Below are 19,042 nucleotides of genomic sequence, written 5' to 3' on the forward strand. Positions count from 1 at the left end.
TATTTCAAAATACGTATAGGAAATCGTATAAAATAAATCGAAATATTAAATAAAAGGCTTGAATAAAATAATTATTTTTTAATTGTAAACATCATAAGTAATTCATAATGGTAATTCATAATGGTAAACAACCATATATGGGCAAGTGTACAGTATGGAGGGAAATAAAACTTCTATTCGGCTATTCAGTATATAAAATGGGTTTAACAAGAAAACAAAAAAGAGGTCAAAACCTGGAGACATATAAATATAATAAATATAAGAACCAAAAGTCAGAGATATGAGAACAGCAGACATACACATTTCAGTGGAACATACAATGCTCATGATTTTTGTAGTTTTGTACATTATATACAGTTTTGTAAAACAAAATAAAATGCGCTAGGCGATGTGCTAGATGATGGGCTTCCATAGTATTTATTTTACAGATAGTAATTAGTAAATAAGACGAACAGTATTTTGCATCTTATATTTATCTTATATTTAATATTTTGCATCTTAAAGAGTGACGAGTGAATAAATATTGTTAGGTAACAACTGCACTGTCGATCTTATTTTATCTAAGAGCTAAGATATCATTTTTTAAAGGGCTCCATTTCAAGGCATTCATGATGCTTTTAAATAACAAAAACTGTAAATGAATTGTAAAAATAAAAAAGGAACAACTATATTTGTAATATGACCAGCAGACAGAGTTACAGATGATGAGTATAATGATATGTTTGGTTTCTTAAGATTTTGGAAGGTGACATCTCTGGACGGGGGAGGGAGGACAGAGGAGAGGCCCTGCCGCATGGTGAATGCAGCCTGTGGGGTTGTGATGTTAGCGGCTGGGCCTGGAGGTCCAGGGGGACCCCTTAGTCCTGGGGGACCTGGGAATGAATGGGTGGCACACAGAAGAGGATAGGTAGAAGATGGAAGGGAGAGAGAGAAAGGGAGATGAGAGAGATAGGGAGGGAGGGAGAGGGAGAGAGAGAGAGAAAGATTAGATCTGTTTGCATGATGCTACGTGGAACCCATCAGCCAACATTCTGGTTCACCAGCGATATGTGCTTTAGCCTGGGGAATGTATGCGTGAACCATGAATATACGTGTCACCTGGTTCTCCTGAAAGTTCTCTAGATCCTGGAGGTCCTTCTCTCAGCTCTCCATCTGAATATGATGGGTTAAAGGAGAGAGAGAGAGAGAGAGAGAGAGAGAGAGAGAGAGAGAGAGAGAGAGAGAGAGAGAGAGAGAGAGAGAGAGAGAGAGAGAGAGAGAGAGAGAGAGAGAGAGAGAGGGGAAGATAAGATCTGTTTACATGATGCTATGTGGAAACCACCAGCCAACATTATGGTTCACAAGCGATATGTGCTTTAGCCTGGGGAATGTATGCGTGAACCATGGTTCATGGATACATGTGTTACCTGGTTCTCCTGGAGGTTCTTTAGGTCTTGGAAGTCCTTCTCTCAGCTCTCCATCTGAATATGATGTTAAAAACAAATAAATTGTTACATAGTCCCACCTCCCTCCTGTCAGTCATGTCTTCTCTTTTGTTATGTGTGTTTGTGTCTTTTATTTTGAAATTCCTAGTTGTCTCTACCCCTGCCTTGTTCTCCACCCCTCGTTACTGCTTTCTGGTGTGTCTTGTTGGGTTCCTTGTTTCGTCAGTGTATTTAAGTCTTGTGTTTAGTCACTTGTAAGTACCACTTGTTTATATGCTGTTTGCAATCTTGTGCATCTGTAGGGCTGGGTATCGATTCAAATTCCAAGAATCGATCCGATTCTGAAGATTAAGAATCGATTTATTTCGATTTAATCCGATTTAATCTATTTGATCCGATTCGATCCAATTCAGGGTTTAGTGTTATTAAAATGTATTTGAGCTGTTTCCTGACTATGTACAGAAGCAACATGTTAAAACTAGTATTATATCGATATTAATCAGCAAATAGTTACTGGTAGTTGGTAGTTACTGATGGCTGGAAGACTGGTGAAAAGGATCATCATAAATCTACCTTCAAGAAAGGTAATAAACAGGACAATAAACAGAGGACATCTTTGAGGTGTCTATATCTGCAACAGTGGACTCCTACTGGGACACTAACCAGTGCATTATTATTATGATTGAAATAATTAAGAATTCACCCAAAAGCTGTTGCTACGAAATGCATTTTTATTTTAAAAGTGCTCACACTTAATAAACTGAAAGTATAAAATGTAAACGTGTATTTTTCTTTAAAGTGCGAATATAAGAACAGAACTGTCATGTTACGGTCCCCGACCCCTCCCTTTTGGGCGTGTGTTAACGTTGTCTGCGTCTACTCGTCTGCGTCTGTGGATCTCCGTGGGTGCGGGTGCGTCTTGTGATAGTCCGTCTCACCCAGAGACCGTATATACAGTCACTGGTCTCACCTGTGGCTCGTCTCGTCACGTGGGGTTTGTGTGTTCGCGCGGTGTCCTGTGCTCGTCGTTGTTTGAGTCACACATGTTCTATGTAAACGTGTTTTATGTGCGCTGTCTGTGCTTCGGTAAACGTAATAAACGTAACGATTTGGAAAGTGCAAAGGATTCTGTCTCGTCCATCGCCTTGCGCCCAACGTTACAAGAACATTTTTAACTTTTTTAAACTGTAAAAACACTGGGTAAACTGTGAGTGACATGGACTAACTGTAAATAGTCACTGACACTGGATAAACTGTCCTTCTGCTTTTAGATTTCCGATTTGACTATTGTCGTTACCGGCACTGTCCGACGCCATGTTGTTTTACAGTTAGTTAGACCGAGCATGCCTGCGTGAATTTAGTGACGAGGCGGGGGTAAAAGTTTACTAAAAAATCGATCTTTGGACGTACTAATCGATTATCAGATCATCATATGCGAATCGATTCTGAATCGGAAAATCGATTTTTTCAACACAGGCCTATGCATCTGTATCATTAATACTAGCCTGTATGTACCTCCTCTTCTGTGTATTTGCATTCTCTTTTAAAAGTACTGTTTAGTTTCTCTAGTTGCTTGCTTGTTCATGTCTGTCTTTCTTTTTAGCCATGTCTCCCCAATTCTTTCTGTTAGTGTTATTTGGTTCCTATGGTTGGAGTTGTTTGATTATTCTTGGTGTCAGGTCTGTGTGGTCTGTGTAAGCTTATTAGTTTTGTTAATAAATCTTTGCTCAGTCTGCACTTGTGTCCAGTCCGCTCTTCCAGTTTGTTACACAAATAAACAAAACAAACCCCCAGACGTATTACATTTATTGCAGCTGATCTTATCATTTAAAAGTAAAGAACCAGAGGTGATCACAACGAATTAGTGATTTCTTCACTGTAGAACCAGAAGAAAAAATGTTTAGTAAGCTGTCTGGAAGAGACTCGGTGCAGTTAAAGTATTTGTAAGAAACTGATCAGATTTAAAGTTATTGAAAGGTTAGCCCCTTGAGATTAATTTTCATTGTCCAACATGCCATGTTGTAGGTCGACGTACATTCACTAATCAGTGTACTACACCCCACATCATTAAACCAGTTCAGAATGGTAAATGCTTGGCTAACCTCATCTCCATCATATGACCATAGCTGTTACGATCACCTAGACGTTTACAGTTTTTCTCAGTCGATTTGATACATTTCTCACATCATGGTTTACATTGGCATCACAAGTCCATTTCTCAAAACAGTTGAAGCAAACTTACACTATACATTCAAAACAACCTGAGCACATACAGCCTCCTCCTGTTGAGGTATGAAAACGGCACCTTTGCCACCCCTATGAGCTAGTCTTGATGTCCTATATTGTATAAGAATGCAAAACATAAAATTGAAACTACATACATGTTTTCCCTTCAAATGTGTGAACGACTGTAGGACATTTGAACAACAGTTGAAGCGACCAGCTTCAGCCATTGTGAGAACATGGTCCACAATTGTTGCCCTTCTTTCATCTGGGACAAACCTATGGACATGGATCTCCTGCCTCCTCCTCTGTTTTGTCCGCTCAGCCTTACACCACACAGTCTTACTCATCTTCTAGACTGTTCACCCTGTACATGGCCTCGTCTTTCCATTATGAGACTTTGTGATACTGCAGTGTTTAGCGTCTATAAATGTTTGCCAATTACAGTAAAGTTTAATGAGACGCACCTCTGACCTATGGTTGAGACCATTGGTTGATCTAAACCTTCACAAATTCCCTTTCTTACTGTAACTGAATGTTAACCTGTGAACAACTGAACCAAGTTAGAATAAATTACCAAAATATCCCAAATTTTTTTTTTAAAGAAATGAAAAATGATGCCTGAGAGATTGACATGTTCAGCACTTTTGCATGCAATGACCTAGGCGATGATCTGAAGCCTAAATGTTTTGGAGGGTAAGACAATTCAACAGACAATCCGTAGAACATATTTTGATAAACATGACATAAGCATGAAACCCAATGAAAAATGTGATTATGATGTGCACAAGTGACAAGGAGATGTGGAGATTGAATTAAGAGTTTTGAGAATTTCAATTCTGATCTTAGAAATGAACAAAATCGACTGAGAAAAACTGTAAAATATGAGAGGGAAGCCAATACTTCCATGATCATATAACCATAATTCTAAGCTCCGAAAGGCTGGGCAGCAACCAATGATCACACAAGTGTGGCTACTTGAAGAGATTCAGTTGCCTAGTACTGCATAGTGCGCTGCTATTCAGCCTCCCAGTTTACTCATAATTGGGTCAGTATTGTTTCAACAAGGCACACAGTGAAGATAGATTACATTAGATAGATAGATAGACAGACAGACACATGCCCTTACCTGGCTCGATCCATGGCATGAGATCCATTGGCAGGATGTCGTGGCAGTCGATGAAGTCTGCCGTTGTGGACGTGAAGCGGAAGGGGTCAGCAGGGACCCTCTTGATGCCCGTGTTCTCACAGATGATACGGGCCAGAGACACAGACCTGAGTGAGACCCTCTGTCTCCTGGTGAAGACTCCTTGGTTCTCCCACCACAGCCTGCATACAGACAGACACATATTAGATACACACACAGGTATTATGTTAGATATTAATATTAAAATAATATTAATCCTGCTGTCTATTTTCTCCCAGTGTTCCCCCCACCCCAGACACACACAGCACCTGTCTCCTTGACGGATCTTCTTGAACTGTGTCGCAATGAGACAGGAGAATAGAGGACCGACTCGGCCGCCGGGGACGAAGGGTTCGGCCACGCCCCCCAGCCACACGTCAATGTTGGCGGGAGTCCCGTAGAGCACAAGGAGTCTGTGAGCCAGGTCTGTGTTGTTCAGGACATGGGCCAGATCAGCCTCGTTCTGTGGGACGGACAGACCACAGAACTTCCGCCATGATGCATAACCTATAGGAATGTATCACAATTGTAGGCTAATGCAGATGATGAAAATGTGGCCAACTGGTCACATACCTGTTCAGTTAACTACAGGGGCTATGAAAAACCTGGACTGGATTACAATTTAAGGTGAATAAGTGAGTCTGCGTACCTTGCAGGCCGTGGTCACGGCTCCTCTGCATGTTCAAGGATGCGAGGTCCATGGCGATGTGGCTGGTAAAGGCGAACAGTCTCTCCCTCAGTGCGTCCACCAGCATGTGGTCCTGCATGTTCAACTTAGCTGGCTGACCAATCAGACCACGAATCAGAGGATCGATACCACCTGCAGGGTAGGGATTCAAAAAAGACGCTACAATATGAACAGGTAACTCCAGGCCTGGGACGCAAGTTCACGCCATAGTTTTCAGAGCCCTCTGTTCTAATTGACCTGATTCTGCCCATGTGCCATAGCAGGAGTGCTGGGAGAGTGCTGGGAGAGTGATGGGAGAGTGATGGGAGAGTGATGGGAGAGTACTGGGAGAGTGATGGGAGAGTACTGGGAGAGTGATGGGAGAGTGATGGGGTGTGAACTACACTTACAACGTGCTCTTGGCTGGGGACACTGAGCATGGAGCCTGTTTGTTACAAGACCTGATGAGCTCACCTTCAAAGATCACTCTCCACGGGGCGAAGAAAGCCTCAAAAAGAGGCACACTGGGGAACGTTGGATGGTTCTGGAAGTTCTCGTCCAGACGGAAAACGAGGGGCTGAATGATCAGATGGGCAAATCTGAAGGCAGCAGCAGCAATGACATTGGCGATGGTTGGGTCAACGTTGGGGTTGTATCCGGGGTAACGACCTAGCTCCTTCTTCATAGCCTCTGTGCCTACAATGTGGGGCAGATAGTCCCGGAACAAAATGATCTGGAAAGTGAAAGTTATAATCAGTCTTACAGTTTTTTATGACTGCTAACATGCGTTTCCCAATACTTGTGATACATTTTCAAAACTCTAAACACAGCAACACATTTACTTCATACAAATAGCCAAATAGTTAATATCCTGTTCAAAAGCCTGTCTTACTGTAACTAAATGCCAACTCTGCATTTCACAAACAAAGTTTTCTCTTTATGCACCAACTTTGTTAAAACACAGCAAACCTTGTTCAGTATCCAATCATTCTCTCAAACACTAGCACAGATTCTCATTTGATGGCAATACAGAAACAGTATTACATGTAATAGACATTTGGTCATGGGGCCACCTCCAGACTGAAAAAAGTTCCTTAGTGGGGTTGAGGAAAGGCGAGTAGGGTGGGAGGAAAAGGGACATCACTCTTGAATGGTCTATAAACCAGTTTGTGATGACATGAGAATGACAGAATGCTACACTGTCTCCAAAGCATATCTCCATCTTTCCAAGCTCACCTCCACCTGCTCCCTACTCTCACTACAGATCACAATGTCATCAGCAAACATCATAGTCCAAGGGGACTCCTGCCTAACCTCGTAGGTCAGTCTGTCCATGACAATTGCGAATAGGAAGGGACTCAGGGCTGATCCCTGATGTAGTCCTACCCCAACTTTAAACCCATCTGTCATTCCTACCGCACATCTCACTGCTGTCACACTGTTCGCATACATATCCTGCACTACCCTCACATACTTTTCTGCTACTCCTGACTTCCTCATACAATATCACAGCTCCTGTCTTGGTACTCTATCATAAGCTTTCTCTAAGTCAACAAACACATAATATAACTCATTCTGTCGTTCCCTATACTTCTCCATTAACACTCTCAAAGCAAACATAGCATCTGTGGTGCACTTAGCTGGCATGAAACCATACTGCTGCTCACAGATCTCTACCTCTCCTCTAAGCCTAGCTTCCACTACTCTTTTCCAGATTTTCAGGCTGTGACTGATCAACTTTATTCCCCTGTAATTACTACAGCTCTACAACATCACCCTTATTCTTGAAAATCGGCACCATTATGCTTCGTCTCCACTCCTCAGGCATCTTCTGACCTTCCAAGATTTTGTTAAATAACCCAGTCAAAAACTCCACTACTGTCTCTCCCAAACATTTCCATGCCTCCACTGGAATATCATCCGGTCCAACTGCCTTACCACACTTCATACTCCGAATTGCAGCCCTTACTTCTTCCTTGCTCACCTGAGACATTTCCTGATTCACAACCTCTACCTCTTCTAACATTCTTTCCCTTTCATTCTCTTGATTCATCAGTTCCTCAAAATACTCCTTCTACCTTCCCAAGCCACTCTCCTCAGCAGACAACACATTTCCATCTTTATCCTTTATCATCCTAACCTGCTGCACATCCTGCCCATCACAGTTTCTCTGTCTGCTCAATCTGTACAGATCCTTTTCCCCTTCCTTAGTGTCCAACTTCTCATACAGCTTGCTATATGCCTTCTCTTTAGCTTCTGCCACTGCTCTCTTTGCCTTACGACACATCTCCTTGTACCTCTGTCTACTTTCTTCATCTTGCTGAAAATCCCAATTCTTTTTAGCCAACCGCTTTCCTCTCAAACTTTCCTGAACTTCCTCAATCCACCACCACGACTCCTTGTCTATCTTCCTCTGTCCTGAGGTCACACCAAGTACCTTCCTAGCCACATCCACTCACTGCATTTGAAGTCTCATCCCAGGTATCCAGAACACCACCACCATTACCCAGTACCTGCCTCACCTCATCCCTGAATTTTACACAACACAGTCCTCATCCTTTAACTTCCACCACCTGATCTTAGGTTCCGCTCTCACGCTCTTCCTCTTCTTCACCTCCAAAACCATCCTACATATCACCATCCTATGCTGTTTAGCTACACTCTCCCCTGTTAACACCTTGCAATCACTAACTTCTTTCAGGTTTCGTCTCCTACAGATGATATAGTCGACCTGTGTGCATCTTCCCCCACTCTTATGTTACCCTGTGCTCTTCCTTTTTCTTAAAGTAAGTGTTAACTACAGCCATCTTTATCCTTTTAGCAAAATCTACCACCATTTGTCCTTCTGTATTCCTTTCTTTAACACCATATCTACCCAACACTTCCTTATCACCACTGTTCCCTCCACCAACATGTCCATTTAGTTTAGTTTAGTTAGTTTAGTTTTGAACCTTAGGTTTTAATTTTTTACATGCTGTGTGCAAGCATTTGTAAATAAGACAAAAATGATCCACAATTTTGTTATTGGATAACATTGTGTGTAGGGCTGGGTATCGATTCAAATTCCAAGAATCGATCCAATTCTGATTCTGAAGATTAAGAATCGATTTATTTCGATTTAATCCGATTTAATCGATGCGATCCGATTCGATCCAATTCGGGGTTTAGTGTTATTAAAAATCTATTTGAGCTGTTTCCTGACTATGTACAGAAGCAACATGTTAAAACTATATTATATCGATATTAATCAGCAAATGGTTACTGGTAGTTTTTAGTTACTGATGGCTGAAAGACTGGTGAAAAGGGTCATCATAAATCTACCTTCAAGAAAGGTAATCCAGGACAATAAACAGAGGACATCTTTGAGGTGTCTATATCTGCAACAGTGGACTCCTACTGGGACACTAACCAGTGCATTATTATTATGATTGAAATAATTAAGAATTCACCTAAAAGCTGTTGCTACCAAATGCATTTTTATTTTAAAAGTGCTCACACTTAATAAACTGAAAGTATAAAATGTAAACGTGTATTTTTCTTTAAAGTGTGAACATAATAACAGTTATAACACGTTACGGTCCCCGACCCCTCCCTTTTAGGCGTGTGTTAACGTTGTCTGCGTCTACTCGTCTGCGTCTGTAGATCTCCGTGGGTGCGGGTGCGTCTTGTGATAATCCGTCTCATCTCGTGGTTTGTGTGTTTGCGCAGCGTCCTGTGCTCGTCGTTGTTTGAGTCACACATGTTCTATGTAAACGTGTTTTATGTGCGCTGTCTGCGCTTCGGTAAATGTAATAAAACGTAACGATTTGGAAAGTGCAAAGGATTCTCTCTCGTCCATCGTCTTCGCGCCCAACGTTACAAGAACATTTTAAACTTTTTTAAACTGTAAAAACACTGGGTAAACTGTCAGTGACATGGACTAACTGTAAATAGTCACTGACACTGGATAAACTGTCCTTCAGCTTTTAGATTGCCGATTTGACTATCGTCGTTACCGTCACTTTCCGACGCCATGTTGTTTTACAGTTATTTAGACCGAGCACGCCTGCGTGAATTCAGTGACGAGGCGGGGGTAAAAGTTCACTAAAAAAATCGATCTTTGGTCGTACAAATCGATTAACAGATCATCATATGCGAATCGATTCTGAATCGGAAAATCGATTTTTTCAACACAGGCCTAATTGTGTGTATAGAAAATGTAAGCATTATAGAAACATGTAAAATGTCTACATTTTGTGCAAAAACAACATGAATTGTACTAATTGTATAGCCACTGAAGACTGATGTTGTGTTCACTGTGTTTAGAGTTTTAAAAATGTGACTACAGATTGGAAAAACGCATGTTAGCAGTCATAAAAAACTGTAAAATTACCTTGTGTGTGTATATGCTTGTGTGTATGTAAGTGTGGGGACGTGTTCCGTACCTGATAGTAGGCACCCAGGATTTTGCGCGCTTCCTGGTAAAGTGTCTCACTGCTCCATTTGGGGTTGAGGAGGCGCAGGACCCGTGCCAGACGGTTGTGCTCCCTCAGGAACAACGTGTGTAAGGAGGTGAGAGTGCTGTTCTCATCCACACGAGCATCACCTGCAGCAAGGAAGAGTTGGCCAGCTGTTCATAGGAGTCTGCACGTTGGACTGATACAGTCACTGGACTGATACACTCACTGGACTGATGCACTCACTGGACTGATACACTCACTGGACCGATACACTCACTGGACTGATACACTCACTGGACTGATACAGTCACTGGACTGATACACTCACTGGACTGATACACTCACTGGACTGATACACTCACTGGACCGATACACTTTGGTTCAGACATGCATTTGCTGTTTTTGGTATGATGAGCAGGACTTTAAAAATATTTTTAAAAGCAAAAATGAATTAAGAACCAAATAGGGGAAATAATGAAATAAGACAGATACTTTGGGGATTGTAATCAGTACCTCTGTGTGTGTGTGTGTGTGTGTGTGTGTATGTGTGTGTGTGTGTGAGAGAGAGAGAGAGAGAGTGAGAGAGAGTGAGAGAGCGAGAGAGAGAGCATGTATGGTGTGTGTGTGTGAGAAATAGCATGGATGGTGTGTGTGTGTGTGTGTGTGTGTGTGTGTGTGTGTTAGACCTGTTGCATTAATGGCTCTCTTGTGTGCATGGTGTGTTTTCTCAGTAATGATCCTCAGTGTCTGTTCCAGGTAGTCTGCTGCTCGCACCACCTCCCGTGTTCGGCGGGACGGTTGCTTCATCAGACGCAGCTTATCTGTGGGCTTGATGAACTCGTCCAGACGCACCCTGGCTAGATTCCTAAAACACACACACACACACACACACACACACACACACACACACACACACACACATATATTATATATTGCAGTGTAATTTTGATTCATCTCAAATTATCTTCTGTACAGTACATTTTCTCTAAAATAACTCTACAAGTTAAAAATACTGTTAATTAAACAAATGGCGACTCACTCTTGCCGAGAGTACAAGTATGCATCATTCACAAGTCTTTTGGCTTCTTCAATAGATTCCAGGATGAAGGGCCTAGCCAAGCCTTCCTTTACAGACCCTACACAAACACACATTACAGCTGTGTCAGGATTATAGTCCCCACACAAACACACATTACAGCCAGGTCAGGATTATAGTCCCCACACAAACACACATTACAGCCGGGTCAGGATTACAGACCCTACACAAACACACATTACAGCCGGTTCAGGATTATAGTCCCCACACAAACACACATTACAGCCGGGTCAGGATTACAGACCCTACACAAACACACATTACAGCCGGTTCAGGATTATAGTCCCCACACAAACACACATTACAGCCGGGTCAGGATTACAGACCCTACACAAACACACATTACAGCCGGTTCAAGATTATAGTCCCCACACAAACACACATTACAGCCGGGTCAGGATTACAGACCCTACACAAACACACATTACAGCCGGTTCAGGATTATAGTCCCCACCAGTGTTGTATAAAGTATTCGAGACCCATACTTGAGTAAAAGTACAAGTACTCTATCAAAACATTTACTTGAGTAGAAGTTGAAGTGTTCTTTAAAAACTTTACTTAAGTAGAAGTACAGAAGTATTCAGCATTTTTTGTACTTGAGTATTGCAAGTAGTTTAGTCTAAAATGTATTACTCAAGTACTGAAAGTAAAAAGTACAAGTATTGTGTTTTGAATTAATTAAAGAAAGCCATCAAAGTTTGATTATCAATTGTTTTTATATATCACTTACAAATCAAAGATGTCAAAGATCACAAATACAAGTGTTCTGTATGTACTTAAAAAACTGGGGTTAACACTTCGTACACAAAAAACAGATAACCTATGTCCCGCTACGTTGTAGGTTTGACGCAAAAGTACAAATTCGCCATAATTTAGCTGAGAAAACGAGGTGTATTTTGGACGTAAAATCCGTCCGTCTGATTCTAAGGGTGAGCTTACTGCCCTGCGTTTACCCCCAATAAATGCCCTTACCCTATAAAAACACTACACTATAAAATGGGCACATGATTAGTCAGCACGTCGCCTTTATTGCCAGCTAATGTTAAGTGAATTCTGCAGCACGCCATGAACATAATTAGGTTAGTTAGCTAAGATATCTAACCTAACTAGTGCTTACTGCGCTCTTCTGCTGTTACCAAACACGGTACCATCTCTTTTAATGAGATAAAAAGCGAATTATTTGGAATAATTTCGAATATATGTGTATTTGTATAAATGTGTAAATGAAGCTGAAGGTGCTGGAAAATACTGAAAATGGACCTTCAAAGTGCCGTACAAGTGCATGAATTCCACCTTGTAACTTCACACGCACAAAAATCGAGAGGTGCACGACCTCGCGACGCGACTGCGCGCGTGGTTAACGCGCATGGGCGGAGCCACCACGATTGCGTCATTTTTGCCGCGCGGACCCTTGCCGCAGTAACAGCGTGTCAAGTGAACCTAAATTACGAAGCTCAAGTGTTCAGTGAAGGCAGCAGCAGAGTTAACGAGACGCGACCGGAGCATGCGCAGTTTTCATAAGACAGCCTGATCGCTTGACCCGGTGACAGCGCCAGCTAACATGTATATAATTGTAACGAGTAACTATACAGCACGTAAAAAATATATCGGAGTAAAAGTATCGGAGTAAAACCTCACCACTTGTAACCTCAACCTCACCATTTTGTAACCTTAAACTGATGGAAAATATGTAGTGAAGTAAAAGTGGAAGTAGGAGAAAAAAATAATACTCCAGTAAAGTACAGATACAGCATTTTAGTACTTAAGTACAGTAGCGAAGTAGTTCTACTTCGTTACTATACAACTCTGGTCCCCACACAAACATACATTACAGCCAGGTCAGGATTATAGTCCCCACACAAACACACATTACAGCTGTGTCAGGATTATAGTCCCCACACAAACACACATTACAGCTGTGTCAGGATTATAGTCCCCACACAAACACACATTACAGCTGTGTCAGGATTATAGTCCCCACTCAAACACACATTACAGCTGTGTCAGGATTATAGTCCCCACACAAACACACATTACAGCAGGTCAGGATTATAGTCCCCACACAAACACACATTACAGCTGTGTCAGAATCACAGACCCTACACAATCACATCTGTATACACACACATGCATGCACACATATCCTCAGCAAGGTTCTGTGCATATACGTTCACACACCTTCAGTGATTTTACGGTGTGGTGTGTGAGCTGTGATTGGCCTGTGCTGCCTCACCTGTTACAGGGTCACTCAGCATATAGCACAAAGGCACCAGCAGTGTGCAGACGCAGAACTTCATGTCTGCAACAAAGTGACCGACACACTCTTAGTTCACAGTCCCTAGATGTTCAGATAAACCCAAGCTAAGAAGTTTTTTTTATTTTCTTCAAAACTGCTTGAGCAGTCCAAAAGAAACTGCAGTGTTGCACAACAACTCTACAACATTTTCCTTTTAAAATAAATATAATTCATTTTTTAAAATGACAGTTAATAAATTCTAAGCACATTTTATCTGACATTAGTTGGTTTTACTGCTTACTTCTCTTAGATTTCTACATTTCGAAAAATGTGATAAACCTTCATTTCTTCCCTTCAATGGCAGACACTGTGATTGTTAATTTCATACAGCATGATAAAAAATACAGGATTTTGCCTGTAAGCAAAATGAATATAATGTATATCAAGCAGTGTACAGGTTCTTAGACATCTTGTCTCTGCTAAAACATGAGTAATTTACTGTTAATGTAAGTAGTGTAATTTCTCACCTGAGTCTTTGGTTTGTGTGCTGTCCTGCAGTGATGGAGGACTTTTATACACAGCTGAATGGCTCAGCCCTCATCCTATCCCACACATGGCAAGACTTTTTACACCAGTCTATTTCCTACTTCCTACTTAACTATCTTCTGAACTCACGTGTTTCTCTTTACATTTATTGCTCAGGTTCTGGATATCTTTCAGAAGTGTGTATTGTTACTGTGTTTATTTGGGTCAGATACCTAAATAAAGCTTAATAGCATCTTGGCTCACATTGACACTTCTCAAAAGCATGACTGCAGGTTATGAATCCAATGCAAGATTTTCTGACCATCTAACGCAATATTTTCTGGGCATTTTATAATATTGTCTGTTAATTCTAACATTGAGGAATCCTGGTTACTGATCTGTCTTACTCATGCCCTGCAGATTAAAGTCAGTGCGGTTTAAAGTGTGAACAATTACAAAGATGCCAGGAATATCTTCCTTGGGGGAAAAAAAACATCAATTGAACTTCCTTCTGACATCTTGCAGTAGATCACACTACCTGTAAATGAATGTAATCAAATAAATTTTGACAGTTACTTTCACAATAGCTCTGTCACAGAACAACTTTACACCATCCGGTTACAACCTTTACACTATCCAGGGGCAACCCAAAGGCACTGTGGCAAGGACAGACTCAAAGAGGGAACCCATCATCCTGGGGTTTCTCAACCTCTAGTGTCTGATGTTCTTTGCACATTCCTCACTGATATTAAGCTGAAGCTATTTCTCTTCTGATTTCAGGTGTTTCTTAATCTTGCATGTTGCATGTTGCGTACTGACAGTCACGCTGTCTACATTCTGATTTATGAGACAGGGCTGCCCTCAATGACGCGGCTCAGGGATTATGCCTGTAAATTTAAATGGTCCAATGAAGGTAATTTTTAAACCAGGATATTTCCTCACTTAAAAAAAAAAACCCGGGACAGGACGTGAAATACAGACATGTCCCGGGGACACCCTAGTTAACTGAACACCCTAATAACTAGATAGGACCAATGATGTTAGCTACATTAATTGGACAGGACCACTGATGTTTGTGAATAGCTTGTCTTCCATGCAGAATGCAGCATTGCCTTTGGACTACTGAAAAGTGTTTTAGTTTGAGTCTATGGCATTGTTAGGATCCAGAACGCTGGCCTTAATGGATTCAACTTTGTCCACTTATCTGTCCATGTATTTGTCCACTTTGTCCAACTAACCCAAGACTGTAAACATAATGGTGGACTTCAGAAGACATCCCTCAAGAAACCATAGCCACTACTGCTTTTATTACTTCCACAGACACACTGTCACTTTATGTATATTTGGCGTCTTATTGTTCTATTTTGTGCATTGTCTTAATATTTGTTGTATTGCTCAAGATCTACCAACAGTCAGAACCATATTTCTTATGTGTGTGATCATACTGGTCCAACAAACCCAATTCTGATTCTGACTTATTATCCAAGCATACACTGCCATCTTCGCCTTATTTGTGTTGTTAAAGAGGATGAGAAATGTTACTTAATTTCTGTTGAGTAATGTTTAGCCACTCAGTCCAACTAAGGGGTCCAATTTAAAAGTGATGTCAGCGCATACTCAGTGCTCCAAGTGCACCTAACACCGTAACGCTCAAGTTAGACCTAGCGTTACTATCATTACATATTACTTACTTCCATTTTATTTTATATTAAACAGAGGATCCATAAATAAGTTCCTTAGCACAGGTGACAAATCTGAGAGGTACCAGATCATATTCTGACAGGATGCAGCCCAAATCAAACAGTGAAGGTTTCTCTTTTTTACTCATTGTGCCTAAAATGCAGGGCTGTTGTTTAGCTTGGTCTATGCATTGTAGCATTTACATTGAAGCTGACAGAATAAAGAAAAGGTTTGGTGAGATCATTCTCACATATGCAGACCACTTGTAGAATGAGGAACTAAAGTTCTGAAATACTAAAAAAAGTTGCTGAAGGTGCATTTAAAATTGTGTGCGTGTGTGTAACGATTCAACCAGGAAGACACGGATCCAGTTGCGGAGTACTAATGTTTTTATTTTTTGAATGAATACGGAGTACTCGCACAGGTGAATAACTCCGTAGGGTGTGTGCAGTGTATGAGTGCGGTTGTCGTAGTCAGGACGGTCCAAGTTCACGCCGGGTAGACAGATGGCTGGAGGTACAAGAGGGCTAGACTGGGGACAAGGTCTGGAACGAGAGCAGAGGTCAAAACACAGGAGAGTAATCAGGGGGAGATAACGCTTGGTAGATGGCATGCCAACAATACTTCGCAACCCGGAAGATAGAGAAGGAAGCTCCTCAATCGCCTTTGGCTTGCTCACTGGGGGCTCGGACTCTACACTTGTAAAGCTGCTTTGTGACAACAACTGTTGTAAAAAGCGCAATATAAATAAAATTTGATTGATTTGATTGATTAAAGCTTAAATAGTGCGAAAGGGGAGGGGCAATGAGCGGCAGGTGAAACGCATCACACGGCGATCATGTGCTGTTCCTGACAGTGTGTGTGTGTGTGCGTGCTGCGAATTCATATATAACACCTTTCACAAATAAACATTTATTTATTATTGTTTACTTAAAACAAATTTAAGCGTAATCCATTAGCTTAAAATGCCCAAACGTTTGAGTGGTAGTGTAAATATACAGGAAAACAGTTTTGCAGGAAAACTTTGAGGGGTACCAAAAGTGTTTTTATAAAATCTTCAATATGGTTCAACATGCAGTTATATGCATTAATCACTATTTGAGTGCAAGACCACTTTCATGGTTTCTCCCTACTATTTAATTTCCCTTAACTCTCAGATCTATTTAATGAAGCTTCACACCCTGCCATCTCTTTACTCCCCCGTAATGTGTACCAGAATGTGTTTGTTATTTTTATAATTTTTTTTTATTTTTGCTTGCTGCTGTAACTCTGGATTTAATCAAGCAATCTACCAGTCAATCAGTCTATATATCCATCTATCTATTTCTACAACTCATTTACCATTAGTATTCCTTACAGATACTTTCTTGTCCCTATTAATTTGTTTAGGTTCAGGGGCCCCACAGTGTTAACTTGTCAGCCAGAAGGCCTGAGCTGAAAACACTCTGATTACTAGGCCAGTACTTCACTGAGGTAGCCCCCGGTGTCTTCTGTCAACGGTTTCATTCAAATGAGTCTTTATGGTGTGGTTTATGTTTTTGTCATTGCAAACAGATTTGTAACCTTAGCAAGATGAATGTAATGATGCCAGTGTTCCACAATCAAGGGGCCAACATAAATGCGTTAGAGTGAGCTTTAATGTTAACATATTTATTAAGTTTTGCCGAGCAAACACGGAGAACACGAGACTAACAGTATGAGGCATAGCGTCACAGGCACCAACGTAGGATGGTAACACAAGGAGAGAACTTAACAACCAAAGGGAATATCTGTTTACGTAACATATTGTTACTAGGCAAAAACAGCACAGTGGAGCTATTACATCTTCAATGTCCATTTCAACAGAGAAGCATGTACACAGTCCACCAACGAAAAGAAGGCGCTAGGCGCTGCAGTCACAGCTCAAAGCGCAGAGTGCTAAACAGTCACAAACTTGGCGTGCGCGTAGAGTGAAGAAGACATGTTCAGGATGTGATTCGGACAGGCTGGCATGCTCAGGACAGGCTCAAGGAATACACAGCACAGATCAGCGGTACCTGTAGGCACTTATAGGGCAGGATAAAGGAGAAACAGGTGAACAGAGTTGAAGGTGTGTCTGGAGACACAACACAAAAGAATAAACCAAGAGAAGAAATACCAGACTTAATTAATGAGGAATAAGGAACAGCTGTTACACAAAACGAGGGCATGACTAGATGAAAGGAAAATCACGTGTCAAAACAAAGACGGGCAATGGCGAAGTTAAGGTATTCGAAAACAAAACTGACAAATGGAGGTGTAGACAGATATGAATGTGATGTTCTTTCCTGGTAAAGAAAAAGGTCATAAAAATATATTTGAATCATATATTCACTGGCCACTTTATTAGGTACACTTGTCCAACTGCTTATTAACGCATATGTCGAATCAGCCAATCACATGTCAGCAGCTCAATGCAGACATGGCCAAGACTGGATTGAGCTGATAGAATGGCAACAGTAAATCAAATAACTAGTCGTTACAACCGAGGCGTGCAGAAGAGCATCTGTAAATGGACAACACATCGAATCTTGAGGTGGATGGGCTACAGCAGCAGAAGACCACACCGGGTGCCACTCCTGTCAGCTAAGAACAGGAACCTGAGGCTACAATTCACAGGCTCACCAAAATTGGACAATAGAAGATTGGGAAAACGTTGCCTGGTCTGGCAAGTCTCAATTTCTGCTGCGACATTCAGATGGTAGGGTCAGAATTTGGCATCAACAGCATGGATCCATCCTGCCTTGTATCAACAGTTCAGGCTGGTGGTGGTGGTGCAATGGTGTAGAAGATATTTTCCTGACACACTTTGGGCCCATTAGCACCAATTGAGCATCAGGTCAACACCACAGCCTACCTGAGTATTGTTGCTGACCATGTCCATCTCTTTATAACCACAGTGCACAGTGTTCCAGCAGGATAACGCACCATGTCATAAAGCGCAAATCATCTTAGACTGGTTTCTTGAACACAACAATGAGCTCCCTGTACTCGAATATAGGGGTGGGCGATATAATATAAATATAAAATATAAATATAAAATTTCTTTATTCGATAGGATTTCGCTATATCGCAACATTATGACGCAAGGACGCAGGTTGTGCGTGCAGCGCACAAAATAAACATGGCCAACAGCGGAGAGAGCAGCAGTGCTCACACTGTGAATGATTTAGTTCCTAAACGAGGAGCTACATCAGTAGTGTGGAAGTATTTCATGAACAGTTCACGTTCAAAGTTCACAATTTTAATTATGAACTAGTTCAAAGTTCAGTTCATTTTACTTTTTTTCGTGAGATATTCAAATACTTTTTTCACGATTTGGCTGTTGCGCAATCAAGGGGCGGACACAAATGCGAAGTAGATAGTACAATCTCATTAGATTTTATTTCACATCTTACATTTGCAGACGACACGCGAGTGGACCGCGAATGACGTGGCATGATAAATAGAGAACTAACGCTTAATACACTAAAAGGCAGCGGAAATGACAAGGGTACAAAACTAGACCAAACAAGAGTAGGCTACAACTAAATTGTTACATACACTGA

At 41.3% G+C, this 19,042-nt stretch overlaps 1 protein-coding gene across 1 annotated transcript; it reads right to left on the reverse strand.

Moving 5' to 3' along the window:
* Nucleotides 1-70: 70 nt before the first annotated feature.
* Nucleotides 71-14,758, reverse strand: LOC143525938 (eosinophil peroxidase-like). Its single transcript, XM_077020424.1, has 12 exons — nucleotides 13,573-14,758; nucleotides 13,269-13,334; nucleotides 10,979-11,075; nucleotides 10,626-10,804; nucleotides 9,925-10,085; nucleotides 5,975-6,233; nucleotides 5,483-5,653; nucleotides 5,103-5,340; nucleotides 4,777-4,976; nucleotides 1,407-1,460; nucleotides 1,099-1,152; nucleotides 71-872 (listed from the first exon to the last, which is right to left on the reverse strand). The coding sequence occupies exons 2-12, from the start codon at nucleotides 13,330-13,332 to the stop codon at nucleotides 607-609; spliced, it is 1,743 nt and encodes a 580-aa protein (XP_076876539.1). The 5' UTR covers nucleotides 13,333-13,334; nucleotides 13,573-14,758; the 3' UTR covers nucleotides 71-606.
* Nucleotides 14,759-19,042: the final 4,284 nt, after the last annotated feature.

This window comes from Brachyhypopomus gauderio, chromosome 10 (assembly GCF_052324685.1).
Source record: "Brachyhypopomus gauderio isolate BG-103 chromosome 10, BGAUD_0.2, whole genome shotgun sequence".
Classification (NCBI taxonomy): Eukaryota; Metazoa; Chordata; class Actinopteri; order Gymnotiformes; family Hypopomidae; genus Brachyhypopomus; species Brachyhypopomus gauderio.

Coding starts and splice junctions, on each gene's coding strand:
- LOC143525938 (XM_077020424.1), bottom strand. CDS start 13,332: ATGAAGTTCTGCGTCTGCACACTGCTGGTGCCTTTGTGCTATATGCTG. Junction 5,341..5,482: donor CCGTGACCACGGCCTGCAAG/GTACGCAGACTC, acceptor ACATTCCTATAG/GTTATGCATCATGGCGGAAG. Junction 873..1,098: donor AGAACTTTCAGGAGAACCAG/GTGACACGTATA, acceptor ATTCATTCCCAG/GTCCCCCAGGACTAAGGGGT.